The 12,113-nt window shown below is 36.9% G+C and overlaps 1 protein-coding gene across 6 annotated transcripts in view; it reads left to right on the forward strand.

Moving 5' to 3' along the window:
- The window catches only part of anapc1 (anaphase promoting complex subunit 1), a 54,156-nt gene that overhangs the window by 821 nt on the left and 41,222 nt on the right, over positions 1-12,113 (forward strand). For 3 of the 6 annotated variants that reach the window (XM_032553654.1, XM_032553651.1, XM_032553653.1), the window contains exons 2-20: positions 462-701; positions 787-945; positions 1,159-1,201; positions 1,908-2,005; positions 2,305-2,387; positions 2,492-2,565; positions 2,648-2,793; positions 2,873-3,024; positions 3,797-3,922; positions 4,022-4,240; positions 4,723-4,818; positions 6,197-6,287; positions 6,756-6,821; positions 6,958-7,095; positions 7,838-7,981; positions 8,800-8,860; positions 11,001-11,056; positions 11,519-11,650; positions 11,875-11,949. In XM_032553654.1, coding sequence (XP_032409545.1) covers positions 486-701; positions 787-945; positions 1,159-1,201; positions 1,908-2,005; positions 2,305-2,387; positions 2,492-2,565; positions 2,648-2,793; positions 2,873-3,024; positions 3,797-3,922; positions 4,022-4,240; positions 4,723-4,818; positions 6,197-6,287; positions 6,756-6,821; positions 6,958-7,095; positions 7,838-7,981; positions 8,800-8,860; positions 11,001-11,056; positions 11,519-11,650; positions 11,875-11,949 — 2,175 coding nt within the window. In that variant the 5' untranslated portion in view covers positions 462-485. Of the gene's footprint in view, positions 1-461; positions 702-786; positions 946-1,158; positions 1,202-1,907; positions 2,006-2,304; positions 2,388-2,491; positions 2,566-2,647; positions 2,794-2,872; positions 3,025-3,796; positions 3,929-4,021; positions 4,241-4,722; positions 4,819-6,196; positions 6,288-6,755; positions 6,822-6,957; positions 7,096-7,837; positions 7,982-8,799; positions 8,861-11,000; positions 11,057-11,518; positions 11,651-11,874; positions 11,950-12,113 lie in introns of all 6 variants that reach the window. The other 3 variants (XM_032553649.1, XM_032553650.1, XM_032553652.1) reach the window with 1 other exon arrangement.

Genomic DNA, 12,113 nt, shown 5'->3' on the forward strand with positions numbered 1-12,113 from the left:
ATTACGACTATTATGAATACAAGTGTATTGTAGAGCTGCACAATATGTTAAATTATAATGTCTCAGGTGCTACGTATTCAAACTCTGCCGTCCAATAATATATTTGATCAATTGCATATTCCTTACTGTCCATTATGCCAACTTTGTACAAAAATCTCACTAACTAAGATGGTAAAGTTTAATGAGAGGGGTGAGTTTGTCACATAGAAACATGAACAAGAATTTAGCACAGTTATGGGTAAATTGCAGTTGACATGTTCTGCAATATTCAGCAATAATTTCACAATCACATTATCTTGCAGCGATAGTGTACAGGCGCTGGATCTACAATAAATATGAGATTGTGTTCCTTATAAAAAAACAACAGCTTGATCTCAAAACCTTCCTCAGATAAGGTCAAATCAAGTAATTGTGAAAAATAAGCTAAAAAAAGTTTGCCCCCACAAACTGTTTCTCCCCAGAAATAATGCTGAAATCTGGAACTCATGTCGGAAGTCGTGTATGAAGAGACAGCCACGATGATTGCCGCAGGGGATTTGCAGTCGTTTGTCCCATTTGGCCGCGAGCACTGCAGGAACCATCCGAACGCTTTCAACCTGCAGCTTAGGGAGCTCCAGCCAGCCTCTGAGCTCTGGTCCTCCGACGGTGCTGCTGGGCTGGTGGGGTCCTTGCAGGAAGTCAGTCTGCAGGAAAGAGAGAGGGTGAGACGGCACGGCTTTTGCACGTAGCTTTTCTTTGAAAAATATATTTCATCTTAAACATGCAGTGGCTTCTTTCCATCATCAGGAATCTTGGCAGCTCAGGAAAGGTTGCACAGGAGTCAAAGAGGATGAGTTTGAGGAAGAACTTTATACTGCGGGAAACATGGCTGTTTGGAGCCAGGGCAGTCGTACACAAGCCTCCAGTGTGTACAAGGCCTTCACTGTGGACAGCCCAGTGCAGCAGGTGGGTTATAGGAAAAGCAAGATTCCTGTTTTTGGTATTTTTCAGGAAAGTGTAAAAGTGTTTTAGCTTCATCATTTTCTGCAAAATTTTGATGCTAATTATGTTTTTCATTGTTTGTTTTCATCAAAACTGGTCTAAAGTATCTTTTTTTTAACATAATAGAACATGGTGATTTCTCTGTACTTGGAGCTGACTGTCTTCTACTTCTTGCAGGCTTTATGGTGCAACTTTGCTGTTCCTCAGAACAACAATGATGGTACAGTAAAATTAAGCTTTTACTAAGAGGCTAACCTGTCGCAATAAATTAATTAATTGCATGAAAGATTAAAAAGAGCTTGATAATTTCTGTTTGCATGATTGTTTTTCTCATGTCTCTCTCTCTCTTTATTAATTGATCTTAGACAAGGTATACTTATTATGCCATTATCTGTCTAACGATTATCTCAAAGTGACAATATTATTCATCCATCCATCCATCCATTTTCTAACACCTTTGTCCCTAGTGGGGTCAGGAGGGGTGTTGGTGTCTATCTCCAGCTAACGTTCCGGGCGAGAGGCGTGGTACACCCTGGACAGGTCGCCAGTCTGTCGCAGGGCAACACAGAGACAGACAGGACAAACAACCATGCACACACACACTCACACCTAGAGAGAATTTAGAGAGACCAATTAACCTGACTGTCATGTTTTTGGGACTGTGGGAGGAAGCCGGAGTGAACCCACGCACGCACAGGAGGTTACGAACCCAGGACCTTCTTGCTGCAAGGCAACAGTGCTACCAACTGCGCTGCGCCACTGTGCAGCCCTACAATATTATTGTTTATTGCAATAATTTCTGGGACAATTTATTCTTCAGCAAAATGTGTTATCTTGACAGGCCTAGGCTAACCTTTCCGTGATTTTCCTTTACTTTTGTTCACGGTCTATTTATGCTGAAAGAATTTGATTATTTTCTTTTTCAGCCGAAGAAGTGGAGCAAATGGTGTGTATTGTCCAGAGTAGCTGCATTAACGTACACACTGTGACTGGTAAAGATTTCCTCTCACCGCTACCTTTCCAGGTGAGGGAGAAAATGAAGAGACACAACTTGGTGTGCTTCCTTGTGCTAGATTTCTTATTGGACCACTAAATAAATTTATAATGTTCTCCAAGACTGTGCTAAAAAGTAATAATTGGGGAAAAAAATATTTTTTTATCAGTTGAAATTAACCAGGTGAATGTAAATGTAAAGTCCATGAATGTTTGCATGCCGTGTATGTGAATGTCATATTGTTTTCTAGATTTTATTTTACATTATTTTTCTATAAGCTTGTGAGTGAACGGTTTTGTTCCTGATCCGTCTCATATTGTCTGTTTTAGGTTTCGAATGTCTGGGCGACCAAGTTTGGACTTTTGCTGGAAAGGAAAAACGCAGCGAATGACACACAACCAAATCCTCCTGGGTAAGATGATAAAACCAATCAGCACTTGGACATACAAGCTTAAGGCAGATGTTTAAACCTGAACTAGTGCTTCCTCATTAAATTCCTGTGTATTTTCTATACAGAGAACCTCTTCCAACAGTGTTCAGCATCCTGCATCCTTTAGATGAGATTGCGCCAATTGTGTGCAAACCTTCAGGTATAGCACAGATTTCTGTTGGTCTCTTTCCACCTGTCTGTTTATTGACCAACCTGATATTAGGCTTCTTATGCCTTTACAGGCCCGTTTGAAGGCTCCCGTGTGCAGTATGTGTCTGACTCCAACATGAAGATAGTGTTCACCTGCTGCCAGCCCTCTATAGTTGTATCATATGATACTGTACAAGGAACGCACACAGTATGGGCCCTGCGGAAAGTCACACATGATGTGAGTGACTCGGGCTAAAAAAAATTAAAAATCCTGAACAAAAACAAATGCTTTGTCTGACCCCTGACCTCTTTCTCAGGAGCGTTCCATGGTCCTGCGGTGTCCAACAGAACCAGCTGGGACACCGTTGGGTTTGATGGCTTCAGGTTTTCTAGCATCTCATTTACGTAACGCCTCCCATCTTGACTCACCTGGAGGAAGTGGAGGGCTGGGTTCTGCAGCGGGAATAAGGTAATGGATAAAAAGAGAAATTCCTGCTTTCCTCTTTCCTTCATTTTATTTTATTTTTATGAAATTGGAACTTAATACTCCAGTCTTGCAGAACTTATCTCCTGCTGGTTCACTTCTAAAATCTGTCATATATTGTGGACGGGCCTGTCCAACCATTTCAAAACGTCAGACTATTTGTTGCTTAGACATTGGTTATGGCTGTTATTTGCTAAATGGCATTTTAGCTGTTAGTTAAATGGGATCTAAAATGTAATCAATGTTTCTGAACACAGATAAAAAAAAAATTTGTTCTTTCACAATTAGAAGTTAAAAACTTTGTGCTGCGTTTGGCTTCATAAGTCACCATCAAACAGGGTTTTGGTAAGAAATGTAAGAATTTTCAAGGCTCCTTTAAAATTTATTAAATTCAAGACTTAAGTAATTTTTACATAATAACTCAAGTAAGAGAATAACTTGCCTTTTTGCTCATATTTAGGTTAGTTAAACATTTTCCCTATATCTTTGAATCCAGTTTTTTTTACGCAAATAGCTTATCTATAGCTAGTCATAAATAGTTTAGTGAAAATGGTAGTTGGCCAGTTTTTCAATGATATTTTAATTCAAGGGAGGGCTTCATGTTTGGTCAGGTAGGTTTATTACTGCTCGTCATAACGGGCTTTGCAGTTTTGCTTGGAGTGATAATACTGAAAGTCCTCATAAAGTTTGCTCAAAAATGTAAATGAAAATTTTAAGAAGTAGTTGTCCCATCCTGTCTTTTGTCTTCTTCCTTCAGTTCTGCGTTCAGCTCTCCTCTGCACTACAGCGCCCTGCACAGTCACCCGAGCAGGATCATGACCTCCTCACCGGGAGTACATTCTCGAGTTCATTCTCCAAGCATATCCAACATGGCCGCCTTAAGGTGGGAGTGAGTGTAAACCACAGCTTTATCACTCCACTTTGGGACATGAAAAGGGTAAAATCTCTCTGCGATCTCTCTCACTTCCTCCATCCATCCTAGTCGCGCCCACTCTCCAGGCATGGCTGCTCCGTCCTTTTCTGGCGCGTCTCGTTTCAACACGTCCTTCCACAGCCCGTCCCCCAGGGGGCACCACGGCTTGTTGCCGTCTCTTAACAGCACTGCTAACGAGAGCATGGCGATGCCGGCGATGGAGCCGATCATACCGGACCTCTGCGTGGAGCAGCTGTGGAGTGAGGCGGTCTCCGCTGGCTGTCAAAGGTAATAGAGCCGTGTTGGACACAGACCCAGAGACGTCCTGGGATTCATTTATAGCTATTACAGCTGTTAGATAAATTACTAGATTAGTTCTGTGTCGAAATAAATTTATCTTTAACTTCCAGTTGAATGCTTTTTAAAAAATATTCTGTCATGTAAAGCTACTCTGGTTTGTCATTTTAGAAACCGGGGTTGCTTTACTTCATGACAAAAAGATCCCACAAATAAAATAATAACATATTTTCTAATGAAATGATTAATGTCTGTGTCTGATATTCTAATAATTTTATTCATTTTTATATTTTATGTTTGAATAAAATTTTCTTTGGATCATTTAAGCAAAATGTTAAACTTTTTCTGGGAATAGTGAATATGACACAGTTGTACAATACACATAAAAACATTATTTATTGTACATTCTGTCATGCTGTCCCAGTTTTGTATCCCTCAGTATTTTACTAGTACTGATTTCTTGCATTTTTCAGGGAGATGAGCAGCCAGGCATCTAAAGTATTTCTGACCTCTGACCTCTGTGAGAGCCACTACCTCTGCTTCCTGGTGGAATCACATCAACACCTGAGGTAAGCAAATATGCACTACTGCTGCAATTTTTGGCTTTTATCAATGGCTTTTATTTTGCCATTGATGATTATTGCATAAGAAGCAACAAAAACATTTTTGTTTCTCCAACTCGGAATGAATCCATTTCCTTTACAGCTGCTTCCTTGTTTTTTCTGTACAATCTGATAACCACTGTGGATGCCACATCGAGTTTAATTAGCAACCTTTAAAGTTGAAGTTTATACCATTTATACTCTTCAGAGTTATTGATGCAGCTTGCAGATCTATTTACATCACTCTGAGTGAGTTTTTTATTTAACTTTTATTAAAAAAAACCCCATTGAGATTAAAATCCTGTTTTTCAAGGGAGTTTTGGCCAAGAGGCAGCAAAAAATACAACACAGAAAAATAAACAAAAGAAAATGTTGGAGTAGCAGGAAGTGAAAAGTACCTTTATGTAAAAAAATAAAAAAACATGTTCTGGTATCAAATAAGCATTCTCTGTGTAGAACTATATTTTAGTGTAGTGTTTACATGTCAGGCAGGGCCGGCCTTTGACATGGGCCAAATAGGCGGTTGCTAAGAGCAGCAACTGCTGCAACAATGCCAAACCATCATCTTCAAAAACACAAAACAAACAAAAAATAATAATAATAATAATGGGGAATTAAACAATTGCATAAATGTGCGTTTGTTGAACATCTTTGCTACAATGATTAATAATTTATCATTATGCCAGCAATATACTGTATATTGTAATTCTTTTTTTTCTTTTTTTTTTTTTTTAAATGGTGCAAAAAATGCTTCAGGAGTGCAGAAAATGCTTTAAGTAAGTCAGAAACTAAACTGAGGGTCTCTCTCTCTCTCTCAAGAAAAACAGCTGATGTAGCAGGATGCAACCTCTAAAACCTTCTTGATCTTGATATGGAAGTAATCTATAAAATATTTTAGGTGGATTGACTATCATTATCTGGGATCTGTGTTTGCAGTGAACTAAAAGCACAAAAACAAACACTGTTATATTGTACATCACTTTTTTTTGTCTGTATATTTGGCTTCGAGTATGTACTTACTACATTTCTAATTTGCCAACCCCTGTTGCATTTTTATTATTTCAGTTTGGATTTCAAGAGTTTATCGAGTAAAGATCTGGTCATTTCTTATTTAAAGACCTACAACAAAGAAGGCGCAACAACAATGTAGTTGACGGATGCTGTCTGAGTTCTACCAAACAATTAGGTCAACATTACAGAGCCATTAGAGCAAGGAGAATTGATTATCGCTACAAAGCAAATTTAATCTTGAATGTTTTTCCTTCTTCCTTTTTCCTTCCCTATTGGATTAAATGGTGAAATGTGCACTTACAGATGAGTAGCATCTGTGTTTTTGTTCCCACAGATGCGTGAAGTTTATAGAGAGCAACGATGTCACTCAGCTCATCTTCCCCTCTGTCACAACCATTCCTGCAAAAGATGCTGCACCTCTGCAGGTATTCATGGCATTCCAGTACAACCAGTTCCAAAACATTTTCCTATCAGAAAGGGAAGCAGTTTGTTCTAATTGCTAAATAAATTTACTTCCTTTTTAACGTAGAGATGGAAGTTAATTGGTTATATGAAAAAACTTGAAATTATATTTTATCATTTTGGTGTCTTATTAATTTCCATTTTTATTATGTGTTTGTAGGTCCATTTTATCTAGACTTTGATCCATGTATAGATTTTTTTGAATTTAGTATAAAATCAACCCATTTAATTTTATTACTATTTAAATATTTGTATACTGAAATCTTATTTAACTATTAATTAATTTTCTCAGCTTTCTGTCCTAAAATGTGTCTAAAATATTCTGAACTTTGGATCACTGTGGAGGGAAGAAACACAAATAGCAAGTTTTTTGCTTTGTTTATTTTTTGTCTTTTTGGAAAAGTCTCATTTGTTTGTTTTTTGCTCCCCAGAATATAGATGCCATGTTGGTTCTGGAGGCTTGTGGCAGTCTGGTTATTTACACAGGAATCACAAGGGTAAGGACAACACGGGGACAGGTTCATGACTGCATTAACGCTTAGCTGCCTCACATACTGTTAGTGTTAACTTATTTAATAGAGTATTTCAACACAGTGATGCAGTCCTAAATCGGCTTCCTTTGTGCTCCTGCAGGTCAGTAAGGTGCATCTCCCCAGCCCGCTGTCTCACTCCATCAGCCTGACCAATCACCTCCCTTATCTCAGCACACCAGTAGAGACCGTCAGTACACCTGCTAATGCAGGCAGCAGGCACATCCACAGGCTTAATGAGGTAAAAGAATGTGGCGTTAATGCACTCCACTCGGCGCACTGGCGATGTATTTTTCAGACTTGAAGTAGGAAACAGTTGCTTTTATTCCACAAAGTTATCCGTTAAGTTGTGCTTTTTAACTTGAATACTTATACAGATTTTAAATGGTCAAATATGACAGAATTACGCTACGGTTTATTTTTTACGGTTTATGCTTTACATTTATTGCAAACTTTCCTGTCCATGTTTGAATATCTTATTTTCCGGACTATAAGTCGCTACTTTTTTCACGTGCTTTGAACGCTGCAGCAACAATGTATTTTCTGAGGCTGTTTAATTCAGACACTGAAGAATGCGACGTTAGTGGTTTTAGGTTGATGAAGCTGGTAATCAATGAGTTTTCCTGGTAGGCTGCTGTATTTATTTTATTTTTTTTTCCCATGTCATGAAAGAGTATGTATTGTATGTACTTGTAGTTAGTGGTATTTCATTAAATGTTTTTAAAAAATCTTAATGTGCAAGTATCTCATGTTACAATGTGGACACCTGCAGCTTATAGACAGGTATATGGGGTTTTTTTTCTTTTTAAAACTTATGGTGCAGCTCAATAGTTTGGAAATTATGGTATTTTAGTATTTCAGGCACATTTTCTTATGTATGTATTTGAATTTCATAACATGTTTAAACAGATGCTGGTCTTTCTTGTCATCTTACCTGATTTTTAAAAAAATTAATAAATAATTTTTTTTATTCCTTGTTTAAGGATGCAATGCCGTCTCCAGTGTCAGAGCTGAAGAGTCTAAACATTAAACAGCATGAAGCTTCTTTCTTTGAAGACTTCTCGTTTCAACAAGCCACGCCTTACATCCTCTCTTTGCGGGACCCTGTGTGCAACCGGGTCACTCTGGTAGGTTGATTTATTTATTTTTTTCTTTTGAAACAGTTCAGACATTTTACCCCTGTGTTCATACATTTCCAATACTAACACCACACATTTATTCCTTTCCTCAGTAAAGGATTTAATATCAAATCATAATTAAATCCCTGTCACTTTTTTACCGCATGGAATTGAATTTAAGTGAAAATAATTTTTAGCACATTGAAATGAAATTTAAAAAAAAAACTTAAGTTCATTAATTTTTTTGTATTTTCAATTTTATGGTTTGTCTATATCAAAATAAAAATCAGCTCCACAAATGATTTTAAGCAGGTAACTGCTTCTAAATTACAATCTACATAGTAAAGAGAGGAATGGAGACTTTCCCCATAGTACCTTCAGCAGGAGCTTCAGTTCTGGTCCAACGCTGCAGAAGTTTCTGGCTGCAAGTAAATCTGTTGTTTCTGCTTTCCAAAAACAGTTATTTTTTACCAAGTGTATGTGCTCCGCTTCTAGACAATCATTCATTTCACAAATCAATTTATATTTCTATATACCTCAGGGTTTTTCTTGTGCTGAGGGATTCCATCTCCTGATGGAAACCAGTTGGCCTTTTCACAGAGCATCTTTTTCATAATGCAACAGAAAAAGCAAAGGTAGAGATAATCAAATAGAGGATGGACAAATTCAATTTACCTGCTTTAGTTGGAGTTTACAGTTGTACAGATTGGAGGATTGCACTTCTGAAATTGTCTTATTAAACACCTCATCTGTTTCCCCTACACCTGTGTGGAATTGGAGTTGAAGATTGTAATGTGAATTTTTGTGCTATTTGTCTTTATTTCTAGGAGCTAAGCAGTGGTGTGATGCTGAGGATCTGTATCCCAGAGATAGCTACCTCTGAGCTGGGTAAGACACTCTGATTTAGCACAGACAACAAAAACAAGGTGGTTGTTGTTTAATTAAGCAATGTGTTAATAAATTATTTACTTTTCTTCTTTTTACTCCCCCATTACTGCACAGACAGAGACAGAAATGATTGAGTCAGAGCAGTTAAGCGCTTCGGAATTAGGTTTGCGAGTTGCTCTATGCTTCACAGTGACGTAAAATCTTTTATACTGAGGATGCCATTACAAAGCAGACACACACACACACATGCGCCCACCCCCGCACGCACACACACACACACACCCACAAACACACACACACACACACACAGGCTGACTCTTCTTAACGGTTATAATTAATCTGCCACGTCAATGTTCTCTGCAGCTTGGGGACAAAAAAATAAATAAAAAAAATCACATGGACATCTCCAACCTAACTTGTTGTTCTCATAATTTTTGTTTGATTATTTAAAAAAATAATAAAGACATCAGAAATAATTAATTCCCACAGATACTTTAGAAAAAAAATATTTTAAGTTAATTAAACACCTTTTTTTAAAATTTAATTAAATTTTTGTTTTGTTTTGTGGTGGGTATCCAGTTAAGTTCAAACTGGAGGAAAAAAAAAATCTCTTAAATTATAATGAATATAGAAGTACACTAATTCTTTGTTGTGCACAACCTGCTAGCTCAGAGCAAACTCGCTAGTGGGGTTGTTTATCATTCGGTCCCTAACTTTACTTGTATGTACATTTAAACACCTAATTATAGTTTTTGATGTTAATTATTGCATGAAACAAGTATTCTTTGGACCCCAACACCTTTGGGAATTATCTACTTTTAGGTGACCTATTTTGTAGAGTTGGAAATAAAGCATGAGAATGAACTGCTTCTCTCTGATCATTTATCTATTAGATTTTTCTATCACATGTCTACTTGATGTAGTGGGATTTATTTCTCTCAAGAGAAGCTAATGCTTAAATGCTATTCTGTTTTGGAGTTTTTGAGCAGTTGCTTTCTAAAATAAAAAGCATCTTCGTCATAATTGACAGCTGAGGATGGAGGACCAAGATGAAATCTGCTGCTGTGTAATAAGAGGCTCTGTCATTCTGACCTTTCTGCTTTACTTTAATGACGTCTGTTTCTTTTCTCTGCTTTTGAAAATGACCTACAAAGAAAGAGCAATCAGATTTTTTTGCTTTTGTCATTTCATATGTTATTTGATAATTTTGTATGGTATAATACGATTCATATGGCACAATTGGTTACAACCTTTACGAGACATTTACATGAATAATTTTGCTTTTATCCTGAGGGAGCCCATAAATCAGGAAAATTGACAGTTTTACTTGGTAATATGGCTTTGACCTAAAAGTTTTAATCCCTGTCATATCTTAATGTTTAAGAAATAAGGTAATGTAGCCATAATGAATTGTCTGACCAGTTAAACTGGGGACCAGTTTTGTCATTTTCTATTATCTAAATCTTATCTGTCCTGTGGGAGCTCTGGTTTTTACTGTAAGCCAAAATTGTCATTTATTTCTGTTTTTAGATATAATTAATTCCCACTGTGTCAGCTGTGTTTGAAGACAACTTTATCTCCCTTTTTTTTCTTGCCTGTTCCTCATTCCTGCACCGTTTCCTATTATTTAGTAATCGATCGAATGGATGAGGCGTTCTTCTAATGAAATGGCATTTATCCACTTCCTTTTCGACCTTTCTGACTTCGGAGGACCAATTAAGATAGCCTAGTGATGCTGATTAGGAATCTGATTGGTCAGACAGCAACATTAATTAATGTGCTACTGTTTTGTTTTTTTTTTGTTGTTTTTTTTCTCCGTTTTCTTATCTGGCATTTCTTAAAAAGCATCAGCCAGATATTGTCATGATAAAATGGATATCACACCAGGAAAGAGCTCTTGCTTTAAATAAATGAAGCTAGGGTTATTAATAATTTTTTTTTATGTCAAAGTAATGATCAGAGGAGGATGAACGCATTCAATTTATTTTTTTTTGTAAAATATCTTATAGAAAAACTGTAGTTTTAATAAATCCAGTCACCTGGTTGGTCTCTTACCTGACTCAACCTGACGTTTTGTGGAGTTTAGCATGCAATTCAATTGAAACTCTAGAAAATGTTTTTTAATTTTGTTTTGTTGCAGTGAAGAAGTGCCTTCAAGCGATTCGGTTCATCCTGCCCAAAGAAGTTGCCATGAAGGTTTGTTAAAGTGGGGATGTTGAAACCCAGATTTAATCTACACTAGTTGAGAGTGCACAGCTAAATAAATCTGAAATAATATTCACATTAAACTTTTTTTTATTATTGTTTTAAATAAGTCATCACTGATAGATTCTTCCAATGCTGATAGAACTATTACCACAACCTTACCAATTGTTTCCTTAAACGTTTTTTCCCCATTTAAACTTTATTATGATTTTTAGTGATATAATTTTGTTTTTAGTAGGTAGAAACTACCACTACTTTAGTAAATAATGACGTGAATATATTTAATTTAGTTACATCTACATTAAAACTTGCTGAGGTAATCACAGATGACTTAATTCTCTGCAGAACAATACTACTTCTGTTCAACTTGATGTCAAACCTTTAAAAGTACAGATATTGGTACGATAATTAGGTCATGAGAGAAATTGGATTTAATATAAATAAAATATGCAGGTTTTGGTGAAGTGGTACAACATCTACAATGCCCCCGGCGGTCCCAGCGCTCATGCAGAGTGGAGCCAGTTCGTCACCTGTTTTATGACACTGATGGGCTACAACACAGAGCGCCTGGCCTGGACTCGACACGTGAGTCAGCTGTTCTTGATTCTTCTCTTCCAATTTTCAGTGAGACTTGGCATATCTTCAAAAAACACTGGTGATTACACTTTCATAATCAGATCCGACTGTTGAGAAAGTTTTCAGCTGACTAAAAAAATGTAATGTTTTCAACTTAAAAAAAGTTTTTTGTTTTTTTTTAATCAAACAAAAATATTCCTACAGTTGATCATTTTCTTGTTTTCTTTCTTAAGCTGCAATTTGAAGTCCCGCTCTCTCCAGTTATTGCTGCCAAGAAGGCTCGTCCTTCTGACGGAGGCTCTGATGAGGTATGCAAGATGCATAATGTGAACAACAATAACAAATACGGTATATGTATCTGTGGAGGGAAAAAAACAACTATTTATCAGAAGCCATGTATGTTATATTGACAAATATAACCAAGATGTATTTTTGAGAACCTTCATAGAAGATCTACTCAGACTTGCTGGCT

This window comes from Xiphophorus hellerii, chromosome 22 (assembly GCF_003331165.1).
Source record: "Xiphophorus hellerii strain 12219 chromosome 22, Xiphophorus_hellerii-4.1, whole genome shotgun sequence".
Taxonomy (NCBI): Eukaryota; Metazoa; Chordata; class Actinopteri; order Cyprinodontiformes; family Poeciliidae; genus Xiphophorus; species Xiphophorus hellerii.